This window comes from Mesoplodon densirostris, chromosome 10 (assembly GCF_025265405.1).
Source record: "Mesoplodon densirostris isolate mMesDen1 chromosome 10, mMesDen1 primary haplotype, whole genome shotgun sequence".
In the NCBI taxonomy this organism is placed as follows: domain Eukaryota; kingdom Metazoa; phylum Chordata; class Mammalia; order Artiodactyla; family Ziphiidae; genus Mesoplodon; species Mesoplodon densirostris.
Genome location: NC_082670.1, coordinates 57,210,200 through 57,235,676, shown reverse-complemented (window position 1 = coordinate 57,235,676; position 25,477 = coordinate 57,210,200). Strand labels below are relative to the sequence as shown.

Genomic DNA, 25,477 nt, shown 5'->3' with positions numbered 1-25,477 from the left:
GGCTCCGGACGCGCAGGTTCAGCGGCCATGGCTCACGGGGCCAGCCGCTCCGTGGCACGTGGGATCTTCCCGGACCGGGGCACGAACCTGTGTCCCCTGCATCGGCAGGCGGACTCTAACCACTGCGCCACCAGGGAAGCCCAAGAATCCAGTCACTCTGGACCACTCTTGCTCCCCCATGTGAGGTCACCTAGTTGCTCTAACAGTGACTTTCATTTTTCATTCTAACTCTTCACCTCTCAACATCAAAGAACTCTGGTACAAAAAGGGTTAAAGCCACGGCCCCAGGAGGGGTTTGGAGGACAGAAGATCTGCAGAGGCTATGCCCTGACACACCTGTTCTTAGATGACACTGCTTATAGGGAATTAATAAAACAGAGAACAGAGCTTCTCTTGATTCACTCCTCTGAGGACCGGTTTGCTACTTTGCCTAAAAGGAATTCCTGGACCTTCCAACAATGCTGTTTCACACTCAGGTGTAAAACACCTGTGCTGGGTTCTCCCTGGCTTTGCCCTCTGCTTTGACAATCCCGAATTGTCTGGAGAAGGACTAAATTCCATCCTACTTAATGGGCAGTGGACAGGAAGAACACCCATGGTTTACTTACCACCGTGGTCCAGGGCACCTGGGGAATCCTGGTGTAGGTCATCGTTATGTAGATGATGAGGAAGAAGACGGTGAGGACCCAGTAAAACACAGCTACAAACATGACCCAGCCAAACGCAGGGACCCGGAAGTACTCAGTTCCAGCGATCAGTGTCCATACCAGCAGTCCCAGAACCTGTAAAAGAGGAGAGGCCATGGAAAAGAAAAGGGAGGTGGAAGAGAAAATGAAGGAGGAGGAGGAAGTGGGGACAGAGAAAAAAGCAATTATACAAAGTGTCAATTACAAGTTTTACTCATATATATGGGTACATGTACCAAGTGTGATCTGGCTGCAAGCTCACATTCTTGCAAATGCCAGGAAGGTAAAATGAATGGACAGAAGAGGCAGGGCAGAGACCAAGACAAACAAGAAACCCACACCTTGTTTCTGGAAGAAGTCTCTGCCTAGCTCCGGGCAGGTGTGGGCTGGTTTTCTCGATCTTTCTCCCACCCCCACCCCCAGGAGAACACAGAAACTCAAGTTTGTACGTGATGATCTCAATTTTTAAATGTCAGCACTAATAAAGAGGGACAAAACAACACACATCTGTGGCTGGAATATGCTCCTGATACCTGTGAAGGGAACAAGACGTAAGTCATGCATTTATTCCAGCAACGGTCACCCGACTTCACTGCTGCTACAGAGCAAGACAAGCCCGAAGCCCCACCACATCACCACTGAGTGAAGGAAGGATGCTGGCCTACGCCGTGTGAGTCTCTGGTCCTCAAGGAGGGAGGCCTTCCAGGGCCCAGGAGGACTTTATTCCTAACTCATCGGAAAGTTGGCATCGAAACCCTATTCCCAGGAGACAGTATCAGGCGTGTGGGACGGACTCTGGCAGCAGATCTGGCTGCTGTGTAACCCGGGGCAGGCGAGTTCCTTCCTGTCTCGGCTCTCTCCATGGGATGTGGGACAAGACAGGAAAGTGACTCTAATCACAAAGCTGGTCATTCGGCATTGACACCTGAGCACCTGCCCTGAGCACATGCCACAGGCCGGGCTTCCTGCTCCGCGGGCCCCGAGGATACAGCAGGGCAGAAACCAAACAGACCTGCTCATGCATGACTTAGAGTCTCATGGGGGGAAAAATCTGAATAGTTACAGTTGTGAAAATGCTCTGAAGGAAATAAAGGGTGTGACAAGGGTCTGTGACGGGGGCTGTGACCTTTTAGGCAGGAACAACAAATGTCCGAGGGGGCTGTGCTGAGGAAGAGCCTGAAGACCCTCTGGGAGCTAGTAAGATGGGCAGAAGACACCGTCCCAGGCAGAGAGCATGGCATGGGCAGAGGGCTGCAGGGGAAGGGCCTTCTAGAACCTGTAGGAGAGTGGAGGACGTTAGGACATGGGTACAAGATGTTAGAGGGCTTGGGGAGGGTCAGATTACGTGGGCCCAGGAGACCTAAGGATTTTGTACTTTATCCTAAGAGCTACAGGAGGATTCTGAGCAAGACAATGATAAGATCAGGTTAAGTTTTTGCAAGATCACTCTGACTGCACGGTGAGAAGAGGCAAGCAGAGTGGGGTGTAGGGGTAGGGAAACAGTTCGGAGACTGCTGTAATAATCCAAGTGGAAGAAGATGATGTGTCCAACACCAAGATGCTGGTGAATACTGGGAAGTGAGTGATTCAAGGCAAATTTCAGAAGGAGACAGGACCTTCACAGATTTGACAGATTAGATTAGGATAAAGTGGAATTACCCCCAGGTTTCTGGAAAGACTCCCCAGTGGATTAGGGTGTCACTTCCTCAGCTGGAAGGATGCAACAGGAACAGGTTAAAGGGCTGACCTGGGCTCAGTTTACAACCTATCCAGTCTAGGGGAGCCAGAGACCTCAGGATGGGGTTAGAAGTGGACAATCCAGGGGGAAGAGTTCAGGCCCCTCTTTAGGAAAGAAGACTTCCTGTTAGGATCACTTAGTCCTCAGACAGCCTTCCAGGGGACCTTTTCAACTGTTCACTGAGACAAGCCCACCTCCCTGGCGAGGTCTGGATGTCTGTGCTGGGGAACAGGGAACAGACTCGTAAGTGCTGCTGCTCCCCCTCCTTAGACCTGAAAGTTGATGTTCTTTTATCTGCTTGATGTCGTATATGAATTCCGAAGAAACATTTAATGGTATTTTTGTGTTTACATCTGTGGCAACGAAATTTATGGAAAGTGAAGAAGCACAAAACAGGATAAAATCCCAGAAAGTGCCAAGCCTCAACACCCATGGGGTTTTGGTCCAGAATTCATCACAACTGACAGGTCATCTACACACACAGGTGTGCTATTCCATTGGATCAGTAAGACAGGTAACACACCTCATCCAGCATGGCAGGGTCTGAAACAACAACAAGGGCTTCCTGATTCAAACTGAAGGGGTCAGAAGGGCTCTCTGTTGATTCACACAGGAAATAACCACAGGAAGAGCCACTGCAACGTGGCAGCTGTCTCTCCAGGAGGGTGCAAGAGGTTAAGAGTTGCCAGCATAAGCTTGTGCCAGCTGAATAGGCTCAGCTAACAGCTCTTGGCTCTGAATGTGAAAATGTTTTCATTATTAAAGCAAGTGGAGTCCACTATCCAGAGACGCTCTGTCTAATGTGCTAGCGGCGGTCATCTTTTACACACAGAGATAATATCGCTAACTGAGCTGTCTCTCAAAAAACAGGAATCCTTGACCCAAGATCTTACTAGCAAACACAGGAAAAGAACTGTCAAGAAAAGAATTACTCTACCCAAGTGAATTTCCTAGGTAAGTGAAATATATCCAGAAGCACACTTTTTGTCTCTCACTATAACAAATACTGATGAAAAGCACTCTACAAAAATGTTACTCAGCTCTGTGTGTGTGTGTGTGTGCGTGTAACTACATCTTTGTTTAGAGTACAAAAATACTGTTTGTTTTTTCACTGATAAACATTATTTTAAGCCAACCCTTTTTTTGGAATGGTAAATCTAAGAGTTAAAAAAGTTTAAGAAAGTGATAAGTGCAGGTAAAAATAAGCACAGCAGTATAAAAACTATATATAAAACACACAAAGAAGTTACAAACACCAGTTGTAAATTCTCGAGAAACCAATATAAAAATTTTACATTGAGCCTTCCTAACTTCTTTCGCTTGCATTTCTAACTACCACCTGCAAATCCTTTTCTTTCTCCTTTAAAAATACGGATCACTGGGGCTTCCCTGGTGGCGCAGTGGTTGAGAGTCTGCCTGCCGATGCAGGGGACAAGGGTTCGTTCCCCGGTCCGGGAAGATCCCACATGCCACAGAGCCGCTAGGCCCGTGAGCCATGGCTGCTGAGCCTGCGCGTCCGGAGCCTGTGCTCTGCAACGGGAGAGGCCACAGCAGTGGGAGGCCCGTGTACCACAAAAAAACAAACAAACAAACAAAAAAAAAAAACCGGATCACTCAGTATATGGTGCCTATAACCTGTTTCTTTCAGTCAGCCATGCCACCAAGGACCTCTTTCCAGATCTATGTCGATTTTAACAGCTGCCCAGTTTTCCATAATTCATGTAACCAGTTCCCTATGGAGAAAAATTTAAGTTGTCTCCTTTATGTTTGTACAAAAAATACCCAGGGAGCATTCTTATATAATGTATACCTCTGCAAACGTGAATTCCAGGATAGACTTCTAGAAGTGGAATCTCTAGAATATTTTAAGCTTTAGAGGTACTGTCAAATTACTCATCAAAAAACTTGTGCCAATTCATCCTCTCATCTGAGTATGTCTGCTCTTCCCTTCCAACCTCATTAAATGCCCAGGTTTTAAATGATTAAAAACCTGACTAAAAAACAAAACAAAAGAGATCTCATGTTTTGCCCTTCACTGCTTGACTGAAGTACAGCACAGAGAAAAGTGTACAAATCCTAAGTGAACAGCTCAATGAATTTTCACAAACTGGACCAACTTGTGTCAACCAGCATCCACTCAAGAAAGAGAACATGACTAGCACCGCTGCGGCGGCGGGGGGGGGGGGGCGCTCCATCACGCCTAGTTACTCCTTCCCTCCTCCGAGGGTCCCAACCCCCCTGGTTTCTGTCATCCTGTTTTGGAACTTCACAGACATGGAATCCTATCGTCCATGCTCCCATGTTTTTTTTTGTTTTTTGTTTTTGTTTTGCAGTACGCGGGCCTCTCACTGTTGTGGCCTCTTCCGTTGTGGAGCACAGGCTCAGAGGCCATGGCTCACGGGCCCAGTCGCTCCGCGGCACGTGGGATCTTCCCGGACCGGGGCACGAACCCGTGTCCCCTGCATCGGCAGGCGGACTCTCAACCACTGCGCCACCAGGGAAGCCCCATGCTCCCATGTTTGATTTCTCTCACTCAACATTGTGAGTTTCATCCATGACACTGAACGTCATTTGTTCACTCTCTCAGCTGCCCAGCAATGGTTCTCAAACATCAGAATCAACTGAAGGGCTTGTTAACCTACAGGTGGATGGGCTTCCCCCCAGAGTTCGTGATTAGTAAGTAGTAGGTCTAGGAAGGGATCTGAGAATCTGCATTTCTAAGTTCCCAGGGGATGCTGCTGGTTCAGGGACCACACACTAAGAACAGATGTACTGTATCCTTCTTGTTTATTTTGGTTTGCGTTTTCCTGATCAGTCGTGAGGATGGAAGAGCATCTTTTCAAATGCTTATTAACCACTTCTAGTTCTGATTTATTGACATTTAAAAAAAATCACTTTCTTACTGATCTGTAGAAAACTTTACATAACAGGGATGGTAACAAACTACGTATGTGGCAATATTTTCCCATCCAGCTTTTTTTTTTTTTTTTTTTTTTTGTGGTATGCGGGCCTCTCACTGTTGTGGCCTCCCCCGTTGCGGAGCACAGGCTCCGGACGCGCAGGCTCCGGACGCGCAGGCTCAGTGGCCATGGCTCACGGGCCCAGCCGCTCCGCGGCATATGGGATCCTCCCAGACCGGGGCACGAACCCGTATCCCCTGCATCGGCAGGCGGACTCTCAACCACTTGCGCCACCAGGGAGGCCCCCATCCAGCTTTTTAAAATTCAGTCTTTAGTCACATGGGAGTTTAAAATTGTTACACAGTTAACTGGTAGCTCTTTGAGCCTTCTTCTATTCCTATGTGCTTAGGAAGGGCTTCCTCAGCACATGATCATAAAAATATTCTCCTATATTTTCTGATAGTTTTGTGTGTATGCTTAAATCTTTAAACAAACTAGAATTGAATCTATATACGGGGTGAAGAAAGTCCAACTTTATTCTTTTTCTAGCAGATGGTCAGGTGATCTGTTATCACTTACTAGTGACTTCTCACATTTTGGGTCAGTTTCTGGAAACTTTATTCCACTCATCTGTGTTGACTGCTGTGCCAGCACCAATTCCTGTAGCTTCAGCATGTATTTTAGGCTTTTGGGTAAAGATGTCAAAATGGACACATGAATCTAACTTTGTTCCTTCCCCAAACCCTTCTAAAATTATCATCAGGATGAGATGAATAGGAAAGGAGACAAAAGTGACACATTTTTGGAAGGGGCTCCCCTGGGTACCCAGCATAATGGATGAAGACAGACCCAACCGAGGTTCAGAAATCTCAGAACCTCAGGTGCAAAGAGAAGATGTTTTGAACAATCAAAGAACCACCAAGGATCGGAAAACAGAAAGGCTTTTAACCTTTTCCAGAATCAGACAGAATGTTAGAAAATAATGGCAAATGCTTTCAAATTGGAAAGTGGTTTCTAACCCAGAAATTACCCAGGAAAATAATCAGTGAAGAGCAAGAGGCAGACTTTTTTTTTTTTCAGATATGCAACATCTAAAAAAAATCCACCTTCCACACATTCTCTCTCAGTAATCTACTGAAGGATATGACCCAACAAAATGAGGGTATAAACTCTAAAAGAGGAACTATTGAGTAAACCAACAGAACTCTGTGGGAGAAAGCTGAGGGTAATCCCCAGAAGGAGGGGGAAATCCAGGCATGACAAATGACCCAGGCACAGAAGGCAACCCGGTCAGATCGGAGCCGAGTGACTCAAAAGACAGGGACTTCCCTGGTGGTCCAGTGGTTAAGACTTCACACTCTCAATGCAGGGGGCCCCGGTTCCATCCCTGGTCAGGGAAGATCCCCGCCATGTCACAACTAAAAGATCCTGCATGCCGCAACTAAGACCCAGTGCAGCCAAATAAATAAATAAATAATCAATTTAAAAAAAACCCAAAAACAAAAGACAGGCATGGTGAAGGCCATCACCACCGTGCCTTTTGTCACTTTACCTTCTTCTTGTTTTTTTTTTTTTTTTTTGCGGTACGCGGGCCTCTCACTGTTGTGACCTCTCCCATTGCAGAGCACAGGCTCCGGAGGTGCAGGCTCAGCAGCCATGGCTCACGGGCCCAGCTGCTCTGCGGCATGTGGGATCTTCCCGGACTGGGGAACGAACCCTTGTCCCCTGCATCGGCAGGCGGACTCTCAACCACTGTGCCACCAGGGAAGCCCCTTTACCTTCTTCTTAAACTGGTGAGTCAATTAGGGAATCTGCTCCACCCCAAGTGAGGGAGGAAGCCAAGAAAGAGGAAGACAAGGGATCCAGGAAACCAGAAAGTCAGCCCAACAGAAAGGTAAAGGGAATTCCAAGGTGAAGGGAGATCCCCAGGAGAAATGCATCCAAGATAAAAATGAGAACTCTGATTATCTGATGGGAATGGCTTGTGGGAAACTTTACTGAAAGGCTATTAGAAAAATGCGAGGTAGGGGGCTTCCCTGGTGGCACAGTGTTTGAGAGTTCACCTGCCGATGCAGGGGACACGGGTTCGTGCCCCGGTGAAAAGAAAAGTGAGCAAATTCTTAAAAAATATGTATGTTATTAACGTCACTAAATACCAAAAGAAACTATTAGCAGCTGTTTGTAGTTAAGTGTTCACTGTAACACTTGACTCTAATATTTACACAGAGATAATAAATACTGAATATTGACCTAAACAAATGATAACAAGGAGAGGAAAGCAATAGGGATGATGCAATGGACTGAATATTTCAATTAACTGCCTTATGGAATGAGATTGATTGCCCCACCCACCCTGCTTCCTGAATGGTACCAGATATCTGTGTTTTTTCTATGAAGAAAGTTTAAAACTGAAAACCTTCAACGTCGTGACCTCTTGAGACCGTCAGCAAGCTGATTCCAACAGCCCTGCTGGATCCTCCGCATGCACATGCCCCCACGCAGCTTCCTTATTCTAGGGTCCTGTGGACCAAGGAAACAGATGCCTTAGATTTTTAAAAATCACACTGAAAGACACACTGAGTTTGTCTGTGAGTTCTCTCCTGCCTCTGAAGCCTCTGAACTTTGTGACAGCTGTTCTGCTGCTCAGAGGAGTTTAAAGGTTCTCATTTATTCACATGTACACTGAGCATCTCTTATGAGCCAGGGTTTTTTCGAGGCACTACAGGTTGGCTGATTTCTTTATGACTTTAGCCTGGAACCGGGATAGGCACCATCTGTCCTTCAGCCTTGAAAACAGACAGGTGACTTCTGACAATGAACTAGGCTACCCTAGGCTACCCTGGGAGCAACGCAACAGTTGTTTCCAGCTGGCTTTGCCCCGGGGGAGTTATGTTGATCCAGGTGTGAGCTCAGCACACCTCCAAAATACCTCATTGGGCTTTAGATCATTGACCATATTAATTCCTTGCAATAAAGTGGCGTCGAAAACTGGCTACTGTAGACTTTCTCTTATGTGTTCTGCAAGGAGAGAACCAAACAATATGACCATGCCAGGCTGTCTCCTCCTGCCATGTTTAATACCACCCACACGTGACAACATTCAAACATTCAAAAACCTCACTGAGGGCTTCCCTGGTGGCACAGTGGTTAAGAATCCTCCTGCCAACTCAGGGGACAAGGGGTTCAAGCCCTAGTCCAGGAAGATCCCACATGCCGCGGAGCAACTAAGCCCGTGCGCCACAACTACTGAGCCTGCGTTCTAGAGCCCGCAAGCCACAACTACTAAGCCCATGTGCCACAACTACTGAAGCCCATGCACCTAGAGCCCGTGCTCCACAACAAGAGAAGCCACCACAATGAGAAGCCCGCACACCGCAAGGAAGAGTAGCCCCCGCTCGCTGCAACTAAAAAGAAAGCCCACACGCAGCAACGAAGACCCAATGCAGCCAAAAATAAATAAATCATTTATTTTTTAAAAAAACCTCACTGAGTGTGCACTGGTGGTGCAATGATGTGGGAAAACAGACATGGTCTCTGCCTCTGGAAAAGGTCCGTCAATGGATATTCGACTACGGACTGTGGTTAGGTCCTATGAAAGGAAACTAGGCTGATACAGGAATGTAAAGCACAAGGACCCAACCAGGTCTGGATGGTCAGAGGCAGTTTAAGATTAAGTAGGTGAACGGGAGTTAGCCAGGCAACATTTGGGTGATGGGGGGAAAGCCAAGACTCTGAGATCTCAAAGACATCCCACTGATGACGTGAGTCTCCCACAGGCTCCGACCCAATACACGAAGGTCAGATGGAAGTTCAGTTCCAGAGGAGACTGACCCATGGCTTGGCATCGGATGTCAGTCTCCAGACAGCACCTTTTCTCAAAGTCAAGACTCATTCCATAGCGGTTTGAGGGCCAAAGAATGTGAATGCTGGAAGAGAAGCTCAGGAGATGCTTGGGATCAACAAGCTTAGAGCTAGTTAGTGGTCAGAGCAGAACCAAACATCTAGTCTGATGTTATTTTAATTTGTAGCATCGGGTCTTGATGTCTTCCTCTCCTTCTCCACTTCCCCATTCTCTGGCTGGGGTGAGGCTAGCACTCGCGGTAACGTCAGACTGAGCAGCAGAGCTGGCTCAGTGGGGAAATCAGGTACTCCAGATTGAGCCTGTCCTTGGCCAAGTTACCAACCTGAGCCTGTTTCCTTTATCTGTAAAATGGGGATACGGAAACTTTCTTCATAGGGTTGTTGGAAGACAAAGTGAGTTAATATATGCACAGCAGTGCTTGGGATCAGCTGGGTGCTGGGTCAGTTATTACTACTATGCTAGTATTATTAACAGGGTTGACAGTTGCTCCCAGGAATCCGTCCCCTCCTCCTTTCCCAGTATCCTCTTCTCTATCTTTCAAGATTTTTACACCTGTAGGGAGCCAAGGGGTCTTACCTATGTCCAGCTCCCTGACATATGGACTGAACTTGAGGCCTCTCCTATGGCCAAGATGCCCAAGAAGATGTCAGGCTAAGTGAACCAGGAGCGTTTGACCCTTCAGCTCTGCCCTCTCTGCCTGTGTGGACACCGTCAATATCATGGTTACCATGTCCTCCATTCCTATTTGGTTAAATGGTACAATGCCAAGGCCATCTGGCCTGGTAGAAAGATTCAGGCTTTGAATTCTTACCAGCTGTGTGACTGGGCAAATAACATTTATCTCTTTAACCAATATTTTTTGAGCACTTACTATATGCCCAGGCCCCAGGTAATAGTAATAACACATTATGTCCTAGAGAGTAAGGAAGAGCTTTACATGCCTCATCTCACTTTAACCCACACAGCTGCCCTCTGAATAACTTTCATTAGGACCGTTTTACAAATGGAAAAACAGGCACTATGTGTTACATAACTTAGTCCAGACTTTTAACTATGGTGCCACATAATATCAATAACATGCCCCAAATCAGTTAATTTCTCCGTGCCTCAGTTTCTTCATCTGTACCCAGGGATAAAATGTATTTTCTAGAATTCACATGAGACAAGATGCTCTATAAATGATAACTACTATTGTGATTAATAATGGCAAAAACAGAGCGTTTGGCAGACCACAAACCTGCCCTGAGGGCCAGCCACATGCAAGGCTGAAGAGGCCGGCACCTGCTCTGTTTTCTTGCTGTGCTGGTTTGGAGCATCACCTAGAATGCCACCAGCCAACCCCTCCCAAGCGCAAGTCTCTGGGCAGAAATAAGCTCTGGTAAAATGAGCAGATGCCTTGATGCAAACCCATGCCTGGTTCTGCAAAACAAAATTCCTCAGAGCTGCCCACTGATGCTGGGCCACCAGGCAGTGCTCGAGCTCATCGTTACAAAGCCTATTATCTGCTGGCCTCTCACGTGGCACCTTGGTTCATTTAAAAGAGACAAATAGAAAGAAAACAGGGATGGCTGCAAATCCTATCTGCTCTGATGCTTTAAACATCCGATTCAGAGAGTTGCTCTTTTTAACTCAATGAAGACCAAGAAATCCTGGAAGAAAGCTGATATATTACAGAGGTTGACATCAGAGCCATCTCAGGTCAGCAACCACGCCGTGAGCGCCTGCTACAAGCCAGACACAGTGCTGGGTGCCCAGGGTCCAAAGGTGAGCAGGGCAAGAGTCCCCACTCCTGAGGACTCTACCACCTCGTGTGAGAGATGAACACAATCCAGTTCCTTCTTTTTCATGGGGGTTGACAACTGTGGGCCATGGTCACCCGCAGCCCACTGCCTGTTATGTACAACCCACAAACATGGCCAATGCTCATCCATTTAAGTGTTATCTAAGGCTGTCTTCATGCTACAACAGCAGAGTGCATGGCCTTTGGCTGCAAAGCCTAAAATATCTACTATCTGGACCTTTACAGAAAAAATTTAGCCAATCCTGTTAACCGTCACACTTACTCTCTGCATCAGGAAATATACACACGTGCACATATAGTTGTTATATTTTTGTTTCCTGCATTGTTTCAAATAAACCAGATTATTAACACATTGAGCCAGAGGGGATGATAGGGAAAAAGCGTGCACCCTTTCCCTGCACCATCGAGGAACTGTATCATACTCGAGATGACAGCTCCCTACACCTGCTGAGTGCTGTCGAGTCACCGCCACGCCCCTTCCAGATCAGTAGTGCTTCTGTTCAGCAAGCATGGCGAACTTTTCCATTTACCCACTAGAGGGTGCCCGAACACTGCTCATGAAAGATTTAGGAGCTACGGTCCCTCTTCGGTGGGATGAGATCAGAGCTTACCATCTGTCTGGATAAGTTCCTACATTTGAAGCACATTCCACAGAGGTGGCAGGATGTGGAAGAATAAACTCGGTCTGGGACCCACCCATTAGACCCAGATGTTGCCTGGAAAAAGATCTGACAAGAAATGTACTCAGCTGGCTTGCGATAAGGATTAATTAATACAAAGACTTGGAAGGGCAAATTTAATCCATGCGCCCCAACTAAGCTTTACTGAAGTATGCTTAATACCTGCTGCTTTCTTCAACAAGAAACTGTGCCTCTTTGGGCCTCTGCTTCCCAATCTGGGAAATGGGGAAGACAGAGATAGGAAAGCAGTTTCAAATGGGAGTGGGGGGACCAGCACCTGGGAGATGCATATGTGAATCACCCAGGGGTATTTCAAACCACTTTCTTCTTGGTCGTCTTCCCACTTTCACACACCATGAGGGTGGGTGTCTCCCTTTGGCCCTGTTTGACCGCTCCTTAAGGAGACCCTTGGGTGCTGCAGAGCAGAACAAAGCTTGAGGCCTACATGATGCTAGTAGTTTGTGACTTAACCTTGCTCTTGCTTGGAACTTTAGTGTGACATCTATGATCAATTAAAGGTCTGCTCTGAGGGAAACCACAGAACCTCAATAGTCCCAGCAGGCAACTGAATGGAAATCTGCATACTGGGCTGGTTTTCAAATATATTTACAAATTCTTTGACACACCTCTTGAGTACAGGCTCCCCTCAAATGTTTCTGTTGAACGGAGTGTGGCAGAAATGATGCTATGTGATTTGGGAGGCTAGGTCATAAAAAGGATTCAGCTTCTCCTGGGCTCTGGGGAAGTTAGCAGCCACGCTGTGAGGACACTCAAGCAGTCTTGCAGGGAGGCCCACACAGAGAGAAACAGAGTCCTCCCACCAACTTGCCAGCCAGGCGAGTGACTGCCTTGGTGAAATGGATCTCCAGGCTCAGTCAAGTCTTAACTGACTGCAGCCCCAGAAGACACCTGACTGAGCCCCAGGAAAATGCCTGACCCAGAACTGTCCAGTTAAGTTGATCTTGAATTCCTGATCCACAGACACTGCGAGTGATAATACATATTTATTGCAGTTTAAAACTGTTAGGCTTGGGGGTCATCTGTTACGCAGTAATAGATGACTAATACACGAAGTTCATCCAATGTGGGCTTGTGTCCAAGAGGCAGAGTGGTAGGGAGGGAGGACTGAAGACCTAAGTTCGTCATAACTTTCTGGCCCCTCTAAGCCTCAGTCTGTGCCTCCATGAGATGGGCATGGCACCATCTAGGTTGCTGCAGGGTCTGAAGGTGTTTTGTGACCTGCAAAGAGCTACATAAACAGCAGTGATTACTGGTCTCATGCTTTTCTCCTCTAAGAAACATGATGCAATGCTTAGCAGAGCTGGTATCTTGGCAGTAAGGGTTCTAGAGTATTCAGCCAGTAAAATAAAGTGGGGTCTATTCCTGTAGTTAGAACCACGGGGCTCAGGGCATTAAGGACGCGCTAGAGGACACGCTGGCACACTTTTCCTGTGAAGGGCCACACAGTAAATACTTTGGGCTTTCTGGGCCATATGGTCTCCATCACAACTATTCAATTCTGCCACTGTGGCATGAAAGCAGCCACAGACAATATGCAAAAGGATGGAAGTAACCGTGTTCCACAAAAACTATTTACAAAAACAGGTGGCAGGCTGGATTGGCTGGCAGGCTATCATCTGCCAACCTCTGCCCTCGAGCCTTGCTTCTCCAAGTGTGTGGTCCCCAGAGCAACAGTCACACCTCCAAGGAGCTTGTTAGAAATGCAGACTCTGGGACCTCCCTGGTGGCCCAGTGGCTTAGACTCCACGCTCCCAATGCAGGGGGCCCAGGCTCGATCCCTGGTCAGGGAACTAGATCCCACATGCCACAACTAAGAGTTCGCATGCTGCAACTAAAGATCCCGCATGCCGCAACTAAGACCCAGTGTAGCCAAATAAATAAATATTTTTAAAAAGAAGAGGAAGAAATGCTGATTCTCAGGTCACCCAGCACTGAATCAGCATCCCTGGGGGAGGGGTCCAGCCACATGTTCTGAAAGCCCCCAGCAGCTCAGCTCTGAGAAGGCCCACCTTCCTTCCCTCCTTTCCCCCAAACCCCATACACCAGGGGCTTACGAGGGATCTTGGGTGACAATGACCTGATCAAAGATCTCAGGCCTCACAAAGGACACACATCATCTCAATATTCTCCATGAATCAGTGAACAACACTGGCTTCATGGTCCTGGGTCACCAGTAAGCAAAGGAGCAGTCAGTCCTGGTCAAATAGCTTAGAGACTTCAAGAAAACAGAGCAAACTGTGTGGTAGCAGCCCTCTCAGGGTGAAGGGATTGGGTTCAGTGACACCCAAAGGCCTCCTCAGTCCCTGAGGCTGAGGGAGCCCTTTGGGGTCAGACGCCGGCCCGGCTCCCAGCCCTGCTTGTTTCTTTCAGCAAAGTTCTTTGAATGCTGGCTTCCTTCCGTTTTGGTGAAGCGCTGGGGTATAAAAGGCAAAGGGCGGAAGGAAAAGGGATACCTTTTAAGGAACAGAAGAGAGATGAAAGGCTTATAGGGAAGAAGCAATAGGAAGGAGGAGAAGACAGGAATTATGGGGAGTGGGGATCTCTACAAAGCAGCACCTTCCTCTTTGACCTGCAGGGACCCTCCATCCCATCACGACGATAACTGTCTTGCCTCTCATCAGCATCGGTGTCTGCCTATGGTATTGCCAGTTACATCACTCATCTCATTCAGCCACCCACAGCCGCGTGGTGCCGAGAGTCACGACCCCCAGTGTAAGGTCAGGTCCAAATCCACAGTCTACAAAGCCGGGTCTGAGGACTCCTTTCTGCTATGGAACCTCCCAGCACTGCCCACAGGAGCACAGCTCTGCTTGAGGTCAAGGAAGCATCTCACACGAACGTGCCTTCCTGTATGCTGACTCTACTGCATTGCAGGACCCCTGTGGGCACGTCCCACCAGCGGTGGGGCTCCACCTCTGTCCTCCGCCCTTGAGGCACCAGGAGAAGGAGGAGATCAGACAAAGCAGTTCAGACACTGTAAATAAACAGTATCAGAAGTCACACGGCCGCTCGTTAATGTCAACCTTAAAAGCACTGTAATAAAAACCAAGCAAGGAGGATTATGAACCGCTTTCCTCCACCAAAGATGCCGAGCACTTGACCCACAGCTGCGGTGTGAAAAGCCGAACCCTCACATTGAGGAAGCCGGATCAATGTGCTGGATGTGGGGGGCTCTGCAGCTCTCTGTCCAGGCTGCTGTTCTATGCAGTCTGTCCTTCCCTCGGTCCACGCGCCCTTTGGGTGTCTAAGTGACTCTGAGTGCAGGAAATAAGGCTGTGCTTCATCTTTAGCCAAGGGCTCGGATCCCTCAGCAGTCAGGTCTTGCTTCCACGGAGCTGGAAAGGCACCAGTGACATGATCCCCTGATGGTCCAGCGGTTAAGAATCCGTCTTGCAGGGACTTCCCTGGTGGCGCAGTGGTTGAGAATCCGCCTGCTAATGCAGGGGACACGGGTTCAAGCCCCGGTCCAGGGAGATCCCACATGCTGCAGAGCAACTAAGCCTGTGCACCACAACTATGAAGCCTGTGCTCTAGAGCCCACGAGCCACAACTACTGAGCCCTCGTGCCACAACTGCTGAAGCCCATGTGCCTAGAGCCCATGCTCTGCAACAAGAGAAGCCACTGCAATGAGAAGCCCACGCACCGCAATGAAGAGTAGCCCCCACTCACCAGAACTAAAGAAAGCCCTCACAGCAATGAAGACCGAACACAGCAATCAATCAATCAATCAATCAATCAAGTTCCCTTAAAAAAAAGAATGGGCCTCGGGCCTGGAACACAGCATTACCAAGAGAGAAAGAACCCAGAGAGCCTGTGCAGGGCTTATCACCTTGTGTGGGAATATCTTTCCCTGTTTCAAGCACAATGAGTGTTCCTTTGTTCTGCTTTAGTATGTACACAATGGCCCTCAGGCATGTCCCAGCTTTCAGACTCCAAAGGGGAAGCGTTGGGGCCTTTCTGCTGTGGCTTAAGAAGGGTGCTCACAGGCCAACTGCTCTGTGTTGGCCACCAGGGGGGCTGCCTAGTGAGGAGGGACTGATGTCTACTACTGAAACTGATGTCTCTTCTCCACGTAGGTAAAGCAATGTCCCATCCAGTTGTGTTTTTCTTGGTAACTCCAGTTCCAAGGTGCAGTGGCAGAAGTGTTTGAAGTGCTGACTGAGATTGGTGATCAGTACAAGATGTTCTGCTCCCTTGGGATTGAAAACTAGTGATGGTACTCAGCTTGACATCTGTCTTTATGTCATTTCCATACTGTTTTGATTACTGCAACTTTATAACAAGTTTTGAAATCAGGAAGTGTGAGGCCTCTAGCTTTACTTTTCTTTCTCTAGATTTTTTGGATGTTCATGATCCTTTGAAATTCTATATGAATTTAAAAATTTTTCTGTGCTTTGGTGCTGGACAGCTACATGTAAAAGAATGAAATTAGAACACTCTCTAACACCATACACGAAAATAAACTCAAAATGGATTAAAGACCTAAATGTAAGGCCAGATACTATCAAACTCTTAGAGGAAAACATAGGCAGAACACTCTATGACATAAATCACAGCAAGATCCTTTTGGACCCACCTCCTAGAGAAATGGAAATAAAACCAAAAATAAATAAATGGGACCTAATGAAACTTAAAAGCTTCTGCACAGCAAAGGCAACCATAAGCAAGACGAAAAGACAACCCTCAGAATGAGAGAAAATATTTGCAAATGAAGCAACTGACAAAGGATTAATCTCCAAAATTTACAAGCAGCTCATGAAGCTCAATATCAAAAAAACAAACAACCCAATCAAAAAATGGGCAGAAGACCTAAATAGACATTTCTCCAAAGATATACAGACTGCCAACAAACACATGAAAGAATGCTCAACATCATTAATCATTAGAGAAATGCAAATCAAAACTACAATGAGGTGATCACCTCACACCAGTCAGAATGGCCATCATCAAAAAATCTATAAACAATAAATGCTGGAGAGGGTGAGGAGAAAAGGGAACCCTTCTGCACTGTTGGAGGGAATGTAAATTGATACAGCCTCTATGGAGAACAGTATGGAGGTTCCTTAAAATACTAAAAATAGAACTACCATATGGCCCAACAATCCCACTACTGGGCATATACCCTGAGAAAACCATAATTCAAAAAGAGTCATGTACCACAATGTTCACTGCAGCTCTATTTACAATAGCCAGGTCATGGAAGCAACCTAAGTATCCATCGACAGATGAATGGATAAAGAAGATGTGGCACATATATACAATGGAATATTACTCAGCCATAAAAAGAAACGAAATTGAGTTATTTGTAGTGACGTGGATGGACCCAGAGTCTGTCTGAGTGAAGTAAGTCAGAAAGAGAAAAACAAATACCATATGGTAACACATATATATGGAATCTAAAAAAGAAAAAATGGTGTTGAAGAACCTAGGGGCAGGACAGGAATAAAGACGCAGATGCAGAGAATGGACTTGAGGGAAGGGTAAGCTAGGACGAAGTGAGAGTGGCATGGACTTATATATACTACCAAATGTAAAATAGATAGCTAGTGGGAAGCAGCCACATAGCACATGGAGATCAGCTCGGTGCTTTGTGACCACCTAGAGGGGTGGGACAGGGTTGGGGGGAGGGAGGGAGACACAAGAGGGAGGAGATATGGTGATATATGTATATGTATAGCTGATTCACTTTGTTATAAAGCAGAAACTAACACAGCATTTTAAAGCAGTTATACTCCAATAAAGATGTTATTAAAAAAATTTTTTTCTGTGCTTTTGCAAAAAATGCCATTGGAATTTTGATACGATTGCGTTGAATCTGTAGACTACTCTGTGTAGTATGGACATTTTAACAACACTAAGTCTTCCAATCCACAAACACAGATGTCTTTCCATTTATTTGTCTTCTTTAATTTCTTTCAGAAGTGCTTTGTAGTTTTCATTGTACAAGTCTTTTGCCTCCTTGATTAAGTTTATTCCAAAGTATTTTATTCTTTTTGATGCTATTGTAAATGGGATTGTTTCTTAATTTTCTTTTCAGATTATTCACTGGCAGTGCATAGAAATGCAACTAATTTTTGTGTGTGGATTTTGTATCCTGCAACTTTGTTAAATTCATTTACTTGTTTTAACAGGAGCTTTGTTTGGTGAAATATTTAGGGTTTTCTATATACAAGATCATATCATCTGGGAAGAGAGCAAATTTTACTTCTTCATTTCCTATCTGCATGACTTTTTTTGTGTGTATGTGTGGTACGTGGGCCTCTCACTGTTGTGGCCTCTCCCGTTGCGGAGCACAGGCTCCGGACGCACAGGCTCAGCAGCCATGGCTCACGGGCCCAGCCACTCCGCGGCATGTGGGATCTTCCCGGACCGTGGCATGAACCTGTGTCCCCTGCATCAGCAGGCAGACTCTCAACCACCGCGCCACCAGGGAAGCCCTGCATGACTTTTATTTCTTTTTCTTGCCTACTTAGTTTGGTTAGGACTTCCAGTACTATGTTGAAAGCAGTGGTGAGAGTGGACATCCTTGCCTTTTTCCTCATCTCGGAGGGAAAGCTTTCAGTTTTTCACCATTGAGTACATTGTTAACTATGGGCTTTTATATATAGCCTTACTTATGTTGAGTTTGTTCCTAGTTTGTTGAGCATTTTTATCTTGAAAGGGTGTAGAATCTTGTCACATGCTTTTTCTGCATCAATTGAAATGATCATGCAGCTTTTGTCCTTCATGTGTTAATGTGGTGTGTTATACATTAACCTTCATATGGTGAACCATCCTTGCATTCCAGTAATAAATTCCACCTGATCATGATGTATAATCTTTTTAATGTGTGGTTGAATTGGGTTTCTTAGTATTTTGTTGAGGATTTTTTCATCTACATTCATTAGGGATATTGGTCTGCAGGTTTCTTACAGTATCTTTGTCTCATTTTGGTATCAGGGTAATGCTCACCTCATAGAATAAGTCTGGTAGTGCTCCCTCCTCTTCAATTTCTGGGAAGTCTGAGAGGACTGGTGTTAATTCTCCTTTAAATGTTTGGTAGAATTCTCCAGTGAAGCCATCTTGTCCTTGGTTCTTTTTTAAGAGGTTTTTGATTACTAATTTAATCTCTTTCTAAGTTATACGTCTGGTTCAAGTTTTTAATTTCTTCACAATTCAGTCTTAGAAGATTATATGTTCCTAGAAATTTATCTGTTTCTTCTGGATTGCCCAATCTGTTGACGTATAATTGTTTACAATAGTCTCTTGTGAGCATTTTTATTTCTGTCCCATCAGTTGTAATGTTTCCTCTTTCATTTCTTATTTTGTTTCAGTCTTTCTTCTCTTTTCTTAGTTAGCCTACCTAAGGATTTGTCAATTTTGTTGATCTTTTCAAAAAACCAATTAAGTGTTTCTTTCTTGCTGGTGAGGATCACATACCTCTATAGCACACATATAGGTATATATTCATGGGTTTTAATATTCACTGATTGAAGGTTCACCTACTACTGCAACAGAAAAGAATCCACGGAGAAGGAGGCTAACTTGCCATATTACTGAAGACTGTCCAGGCAGTGTCTGTTATCAGTATATTCTACACTTCAGTCTTTTTGACCTGTCATATAAAGAATGAACTTTCTTTCTACATTAAGGGCAAGGAGAGGCCGCAGCACAGCTTATATGATTTGGTAGTTTGGACTGAATGGACCCTTCCAATTGCCTTCCCAAAACTCCTCACGTGCTGAATCTGATATTTTGTAATTAAGAAAAATGCAATGGGATTATTTTGGCAATCTTGTTTGGGAGTCTCAAATTCAAACTTCACTCTAGCTTTTTTCCTAAAAGAGGTTATCAAGTTGCTGTAAATCAAAATTTATTTTAAAAGCCTTAGAGAAGCGCCATTCACAAGAGGATGCATAAAATCCTGTTTGGGAGCATAATTACCTTCTAACTCCATGTAAATGTGAGTTTTCCTAGTCTGCATCTATTTATAGCACATCTGTGTGAAACTCCATTTTTTCCTCCTTCCACCGGCTGAATGAGGGGCACTCATATTACCGTACACCAGGACAACCAAAGAGATGGGCTTGCACGAGGCCAGCGCGTGCAAGAGAAAAGACACGGCTCTTTCCCTTGAAGAATGCTCAGTGTGGCCGGGGAGATGAAACAAACAGAAAACAACACTGCAGCACAGCACAGGGTAAGGGCCTAGGAAGTGCAATCACGTCAAGAAATGCTGAGAGGTTCATTCAGGAGAAGCAAAAGATGACTCTGGGTGCTCGGAGAGGACTAACAGCCTCAGGAAGGCCAGGATGGCAGGCAGTGGTGAGGCGGGGGCTTGGCTCCCACCCGCTTTAAGGGTGTGGGCAAAGACAGAGAGGGTTGGCAGCGAGAGACGCGGAGGGACAGAGTGGTTGGGGCCACACTGTGGAGAGCTCAGGGCGGCAGGTTAAGGAGTTCAGATCTTATTCACCAGGAGGGCGTGACAGGACCAGAGGCACTTTTGGAAACAGATATTTCTGGCATCAGCATGTCTGAGTTGGCACACCTTCAAAATCTCCTTTGGCAATGGCTGCATGGGGTGAACCGGTCATGTAATCGAGCGCGGCTCGTCATCGGGAGGATCTGTTTCAACGTAATGTTGCCTGGACGGCCAGCAGGTCGGGGGAGTGCCGGGGCCCCTGCCGGGCTGGCCTCTGCACCACCTGGCTGCGTCTGCTTCATCTTAGGAGCAGACCTGCGATCCTGAGGGAAGGTTCTAAGCCAGCTGTCCTGAGCCGGCTTATTTCACGGCTCCCATTAAGTGTCTGCATCCTAGGTGATGCCATCACCTACCACTGCTCCTGGGAGGGTAATGTCCCTCCACTCGGTGGGTTCAGATGCTCAACCCGGCATTTTACAGTCAGCCACTGGCCCCTTGGGACTTCCTTTGTGACTGTCCAGGAATACTGTACACATGACTAATCTTGGGGAGGACGTGGCACTTTGCCACATTCCTTCCTCCACCAGCTGAATGACGGCACTAAGGTTACCTACCGTACCCCAGGACGACCAAAGAGATGGGCTTGCACGAGGCCAGCGCGTGCAAGAAAAAAGACACGGCTCTTTCCCTTGAAGAATGCTCAGTGTGGCCAGGGAGATGAAACAAACAGAAAACAACACTGCAGCACAGTTGTATGGGAAGCCACATTATCTTAGCATCAATTTTATTCAAAGATCTGGGGCTAAGTTAGGGGAAAAGTGCTATCACAGATAAATAACTAAATACCAGCTATAGACTGAAAGTTTGTGTCCCCTCCAAATTCATATGCTGAAACCTAACCCCCAATGTGATGGCATTTGGAGGCGGGGCCTTTGGCAGATGATTAGGTCATCAGGGTGGAGCTTGCACGAGGCCGGTGCACGAAAGGGGTTAGGCTCCTTCTAAACAAGTCATCAGGAAGCTCCCTCTTCCCTTCTGCCATCGAGGACACAGTGAGAAAGCAGCCATTTATGAACTAGGAAATAGGCTCTCACCAGACACCAAATCTGCCAGCACCTTGATCTTGGACCTCCCGCCTCCAGAACTGTGAGAGAGAAATCTCTGAGGTTTACAAGCCACCCCGTCTATGGTATTCTGTTAAAGCAGCCAAACGGACTAAGACAGTACCTTTTCACTGAAAATCAAAACCAGAAATATTGCAGAGGAGAAGGCTCACAGGAATTTTAAAAATAAAATATAAAACTCCAAAAAAAAAAAAAATCCACCTGGGCAGCATCAAGCCTCACCCTCAGATCCCTGAGTTCACTCTCAGAGGTTGGGGAGATTTTTGGTTGAAAAGCTTGATAAGCCCAGGCTGATAGAAACAAGACTTGTTAATTTGCATACTTACTGTCACATTTTCCTTCCACTGAGTGTCTAAAAATGACAAGTCCCCTCCCCTCCCCTCCCCTGGGAGAAGCTAATTATCCGTGGCTCAGCTTGGACTTTTCTCTGAAGAACAGGCGACCATGGAGGTTTTTTTTAAGGCTGCCAATAACAATGCATCTCTATTACTGGAACTTATTCCCTGCAGCTGAGTTAACACCTAGAAACCCCTTAGTTTATTTCACAATTTAAATAGGCAGGCGATGCTCCACCGGGCATGGTCACAATCCAGTGCTCCCATTAAAACTGGAATAAGATGCTGCTGCCAAAGGAGCTGAAATTTTAAACAGTTCACCAAGCTCCTTCCTGGGCAAGATGACGTGAGAGACCCCAGCCTCCTTTTCCCTTAGACGAGCTTAACAGTAATGATTCCCTAAATGAGGAAAAAAGGTCCACCTGCTATTTCCTGTGCTCTCGCAGAGAGGCCTGACAGAGCTTCACATAAGAGGAGGACACACAGGCCAATAAACCTGGGATGATTACACTAAATTGGCAGCAGCCCACTGGAGGCAGAACATTTTAACAAATAGGCATTTATAATATTTATAACAAGTCCATGTTGTCTTTGGAAAGGAGAGCCCAGAGAACATCTTTCACGGGGGATAACTAGAAGGCATTTGTGGATGGAAGGAGGTTTCCGCTACTCATGAGGTAGGGCTCCTAGACGGGAGAAATGTTTTCACGTTACAAGCAAACAGCTTCATGACCAGGCCCCCGACACCACACTTTCCTCTTCTTAAGTAAATGGTCCAATAGATCGTGTTGCAAGCCACCAGTGAAAGGTCTCATCATTGTGAACACACAGAAATGAAGGGAAGGGCCCTGATGTTAAAATAAAGCCCAGCCAACTCAGTTGTAGAAACGTGGGGCTGGCATCCAAGTCAAAGTTCACCAGAAATACCCCAAATTCGCTTGGCCAGTTTCAAAGCCATTCATTGCTGCATCTACCCAAATGTGTTGGCAACTAGCAGAACTGATCAGCCTTGGGCTGGGTCTGCATCATTTTACACAGGGGAAAAAAAAAAGAAACAACTAGCATTCCTTGAGTCCATATTATGGGCTAGGGGATTCCTACGTATCACCACCTATCAAGGCAACAACTTGACAATGTCGGTAATTTTGTCCGCATTTTAAAATGCAGAAACAGAAGGGAGGATGGCAATTTGCCCAAAGCCAGCAGCAGGTGTAGGATCTGCACCTGATTTTCTGATTCTGGAGGCTGTGGTCACTTATAAGATCTTGGGCCGCCTCTTTGGAGTTATGCTCAAAAAGGCGGAAAGGGATGTAGCAGGTCAGACTCCTTGGATGACAGACACCTCTTGGTGACAAAGCCTCAGAGCTCTTGGGAGTCTCTTGGATACTAGGCAAAGCTTGTGATGACTCGGCCTCTGGTTCAGGAGCTACGGGGAACTATTTATGTGGGAGGATTATTAGGGGTAGAAACTACAGAGCTACATTATGGGTGAAAGTTACCAAGTTTGAGAGTCAAAGTCTGGCCCTGCTGGTGTAAATTTAAAAACATGCTTTTTATACATAGAGCTTGTGTATGTAAACTACTTAAGACGAAGATGGAGAGTCAGAGGAAGAAGCGGAAATGGCTGTTTTACCGCTGATGCTTGCTCCCAGAAACCCAGGAATGCATCTCGAGGAAGCGAACTGGGGACAGGAAGCCTGGCAGATGAGTGGCAAGTGGAAAGCTACCAGGGCAGGTCCACAACATCCACCCCGCAGTCCCGTCTCCGCCCCCAGCCCTGCCGGCCTCGGGAGCTTAGCAGCTGTCAGAGTGCAGTCGGGAGGACCAAACCTCTTCCAACCAAACCGCCCAAATCTGCTCCAGCATCCTCAGGCTGTTTGACAACCATTAGGCTGGACCTCACTGCCTCCCTGCTTATGGGAAAGGTCAGGCCCCAGGGCTGGCACCTGGGCCAGCGTTTGTGGTGAGAGCTCATGCGGTTCTCCAGGAGGTCCAACCCCACCCACCCCTAAAACACCCACTTTGCTGAAACAGGAACCAAGATCGACCAAGATGCCCTGGGGAAGGCAAGAAGCTCCCTCTGCTGTCTCCACCTCTGGATTTCTCTGTAACTCAGCCACGGAGAAGAAAAAGGCCACCCATGTTGCCAGTGTCAGTGCTCTGGTCACTTAGGGAGAGATGGCAGCAACTCAAGTCTCAAGTCTAACTTCCTGGGGAGGGACTTCCTTGGTGGTCCAGTGGGTAAGACTCCCCGCTCCCAATGCAGGGGGCCAGGGTTCAATCCCTGGTTGGGGAACTAGATCCCTCATGCATGCCACAACTAAGAGTTTGCATGCTACAGTGAAGATCCTGCGTGCCGCAACTAATACCTGGCGCAACCAAAATAAATAAATACTTTAAAAAAAAAAAACTTCCTGGGGACACCACTGATGGGCCGACTTAGGTCAGCTGCCTATCCCCAGACCACCCAACTGTAGCCATGGCTGGGTTTGGGGGGAGGTGGTTGCCACCATTACCTCTTCCACTGCCACCATCTGTAGAGAGAAGGAAATTCCTAGAAACCCTGTAAGCAAAGAACTCAACAGGTGTCTGGGACCAGGACAGCATTAAAAGTGGCCCAGGGCTTCCCTGGTGGTGCAGTGGTTGAGAGTCCGCCTGCCGATGCAGGGGACGTGGGTTCATGCCCCGGTACGGGAAGATCCCACATGCCGCAGAGCAGCTGGGCCCGTGAGCCACGGCCGCTGAGCCTGCGCATCCGGAGCCTGTTGCTCCACAACGGGAGAGGCCACAGCAGTGAGTGGCCCGCGTACCACAAAAAAAAAAAAAGTGGCCCAGCAAACAAGTTACCTGGATTACCAATCCACGAGGACATTAAAACCCTCATGGATAAAATATTAAACTTGATGTCATGCAAAATGTAAATTAGCTTCATGCCAGCTCCTCAATGACTTTAAATGCTCCTAATAAGTTATAAACCCACCACTAAAGAACACTTGAAAGATGACCAAAAATAATGACCTACCTGATAACTCCAAGGGAAAAGAAAAAGCCATCTGATTAATACAGAGCTAACATGCCATGCAGAATAATCTGGATTGAACTGCCTGCTAACTTGGGTTCTGTAGTTTAGCTCTGAGACCTGCGGTTTTTCCTCTCAAACACACATAGTGCTCAAGTTCCAAGTGCCACGGATATAGGCCTGTTCCCGGACTCCCGTGGGAAGGGAATTCATCACTGAGCACTGAAGTCAGCAAACTTTTTCTGTAAAGGGCCAGAGAGTAAATAGTTTAGGCTTTGCAGGACAGACAGTTGCAGTAGCTCATCTCTGTGGCTGAGGCCTGGGAGCAGCTGATATGCAAACCAATAGGCATGGCTGTGTTTGAACAAAGATTCCTGAAACCTGGCAGCAGCACAGATTTGGCCCCCAGGCTGTAGTCTGCCAACTCCTGATCTAGCAGATTACAGACACAATTTCCTTGCACCTAAAAAGCGGTTTGGGATACTATGGTGGGGCTCCCCTACCTGTGAGGCACGCTGCTGCTCACCAGAACATCTCCCTGAAGATGTCAGGACAGGATGTGCCTCTCCCTCTTGTGTCCCAGGAGGGAGGCTCGAGGAGTCAGTCCACACACACACGCACACGCGCGCCCACAGGCACACTTTCACGAACTGTGTGGTCCTCCCCCTCTCCCCATACAATTTTCTATTTTCAGCAGATTGTCAAGTGAACAAGCTGGTGCAAGACCCAAGCCTCACTTAGGTCCCCAATGCCGTTTAAATAGTGCCACGTTTCCCTGGGAAGCATGTTGGCACAGCTTTTACACCAGGAGGAAAATACACCTCTGACTTGGGTGTTGCTTTTATTTATATTTATTTTTTAAATTTTTTGGCCTCACCACTTGGCTTTCGGGATCTTAGTTTCCCGACC

The 25,477-nt window shown here is 46.8% G+C and overlaps 1 protein-coding gene across 1 annotated transcript in view; it reads right to left on the bottom strand.

Moving 5' to 3' along the window:
- CMTM8 (CKLF like MARVEL transmembrane domain containing 8) overlaps positions 1–25,477 on the bottom strand; it is a 92,407-nt gene that overhangs the window by 5,478 nt on the left and 61,452 nt on the right. Inside the window, exon 2 of the mRNA XM_060110792.1 lies at positions 609–782. Coding sequence (XP_059966775.1) covers positions 609–782 — 174 coding nt within the window. The remainder of the gene's footprint in view (positions 1–608; positions 783–25,477) is intronic.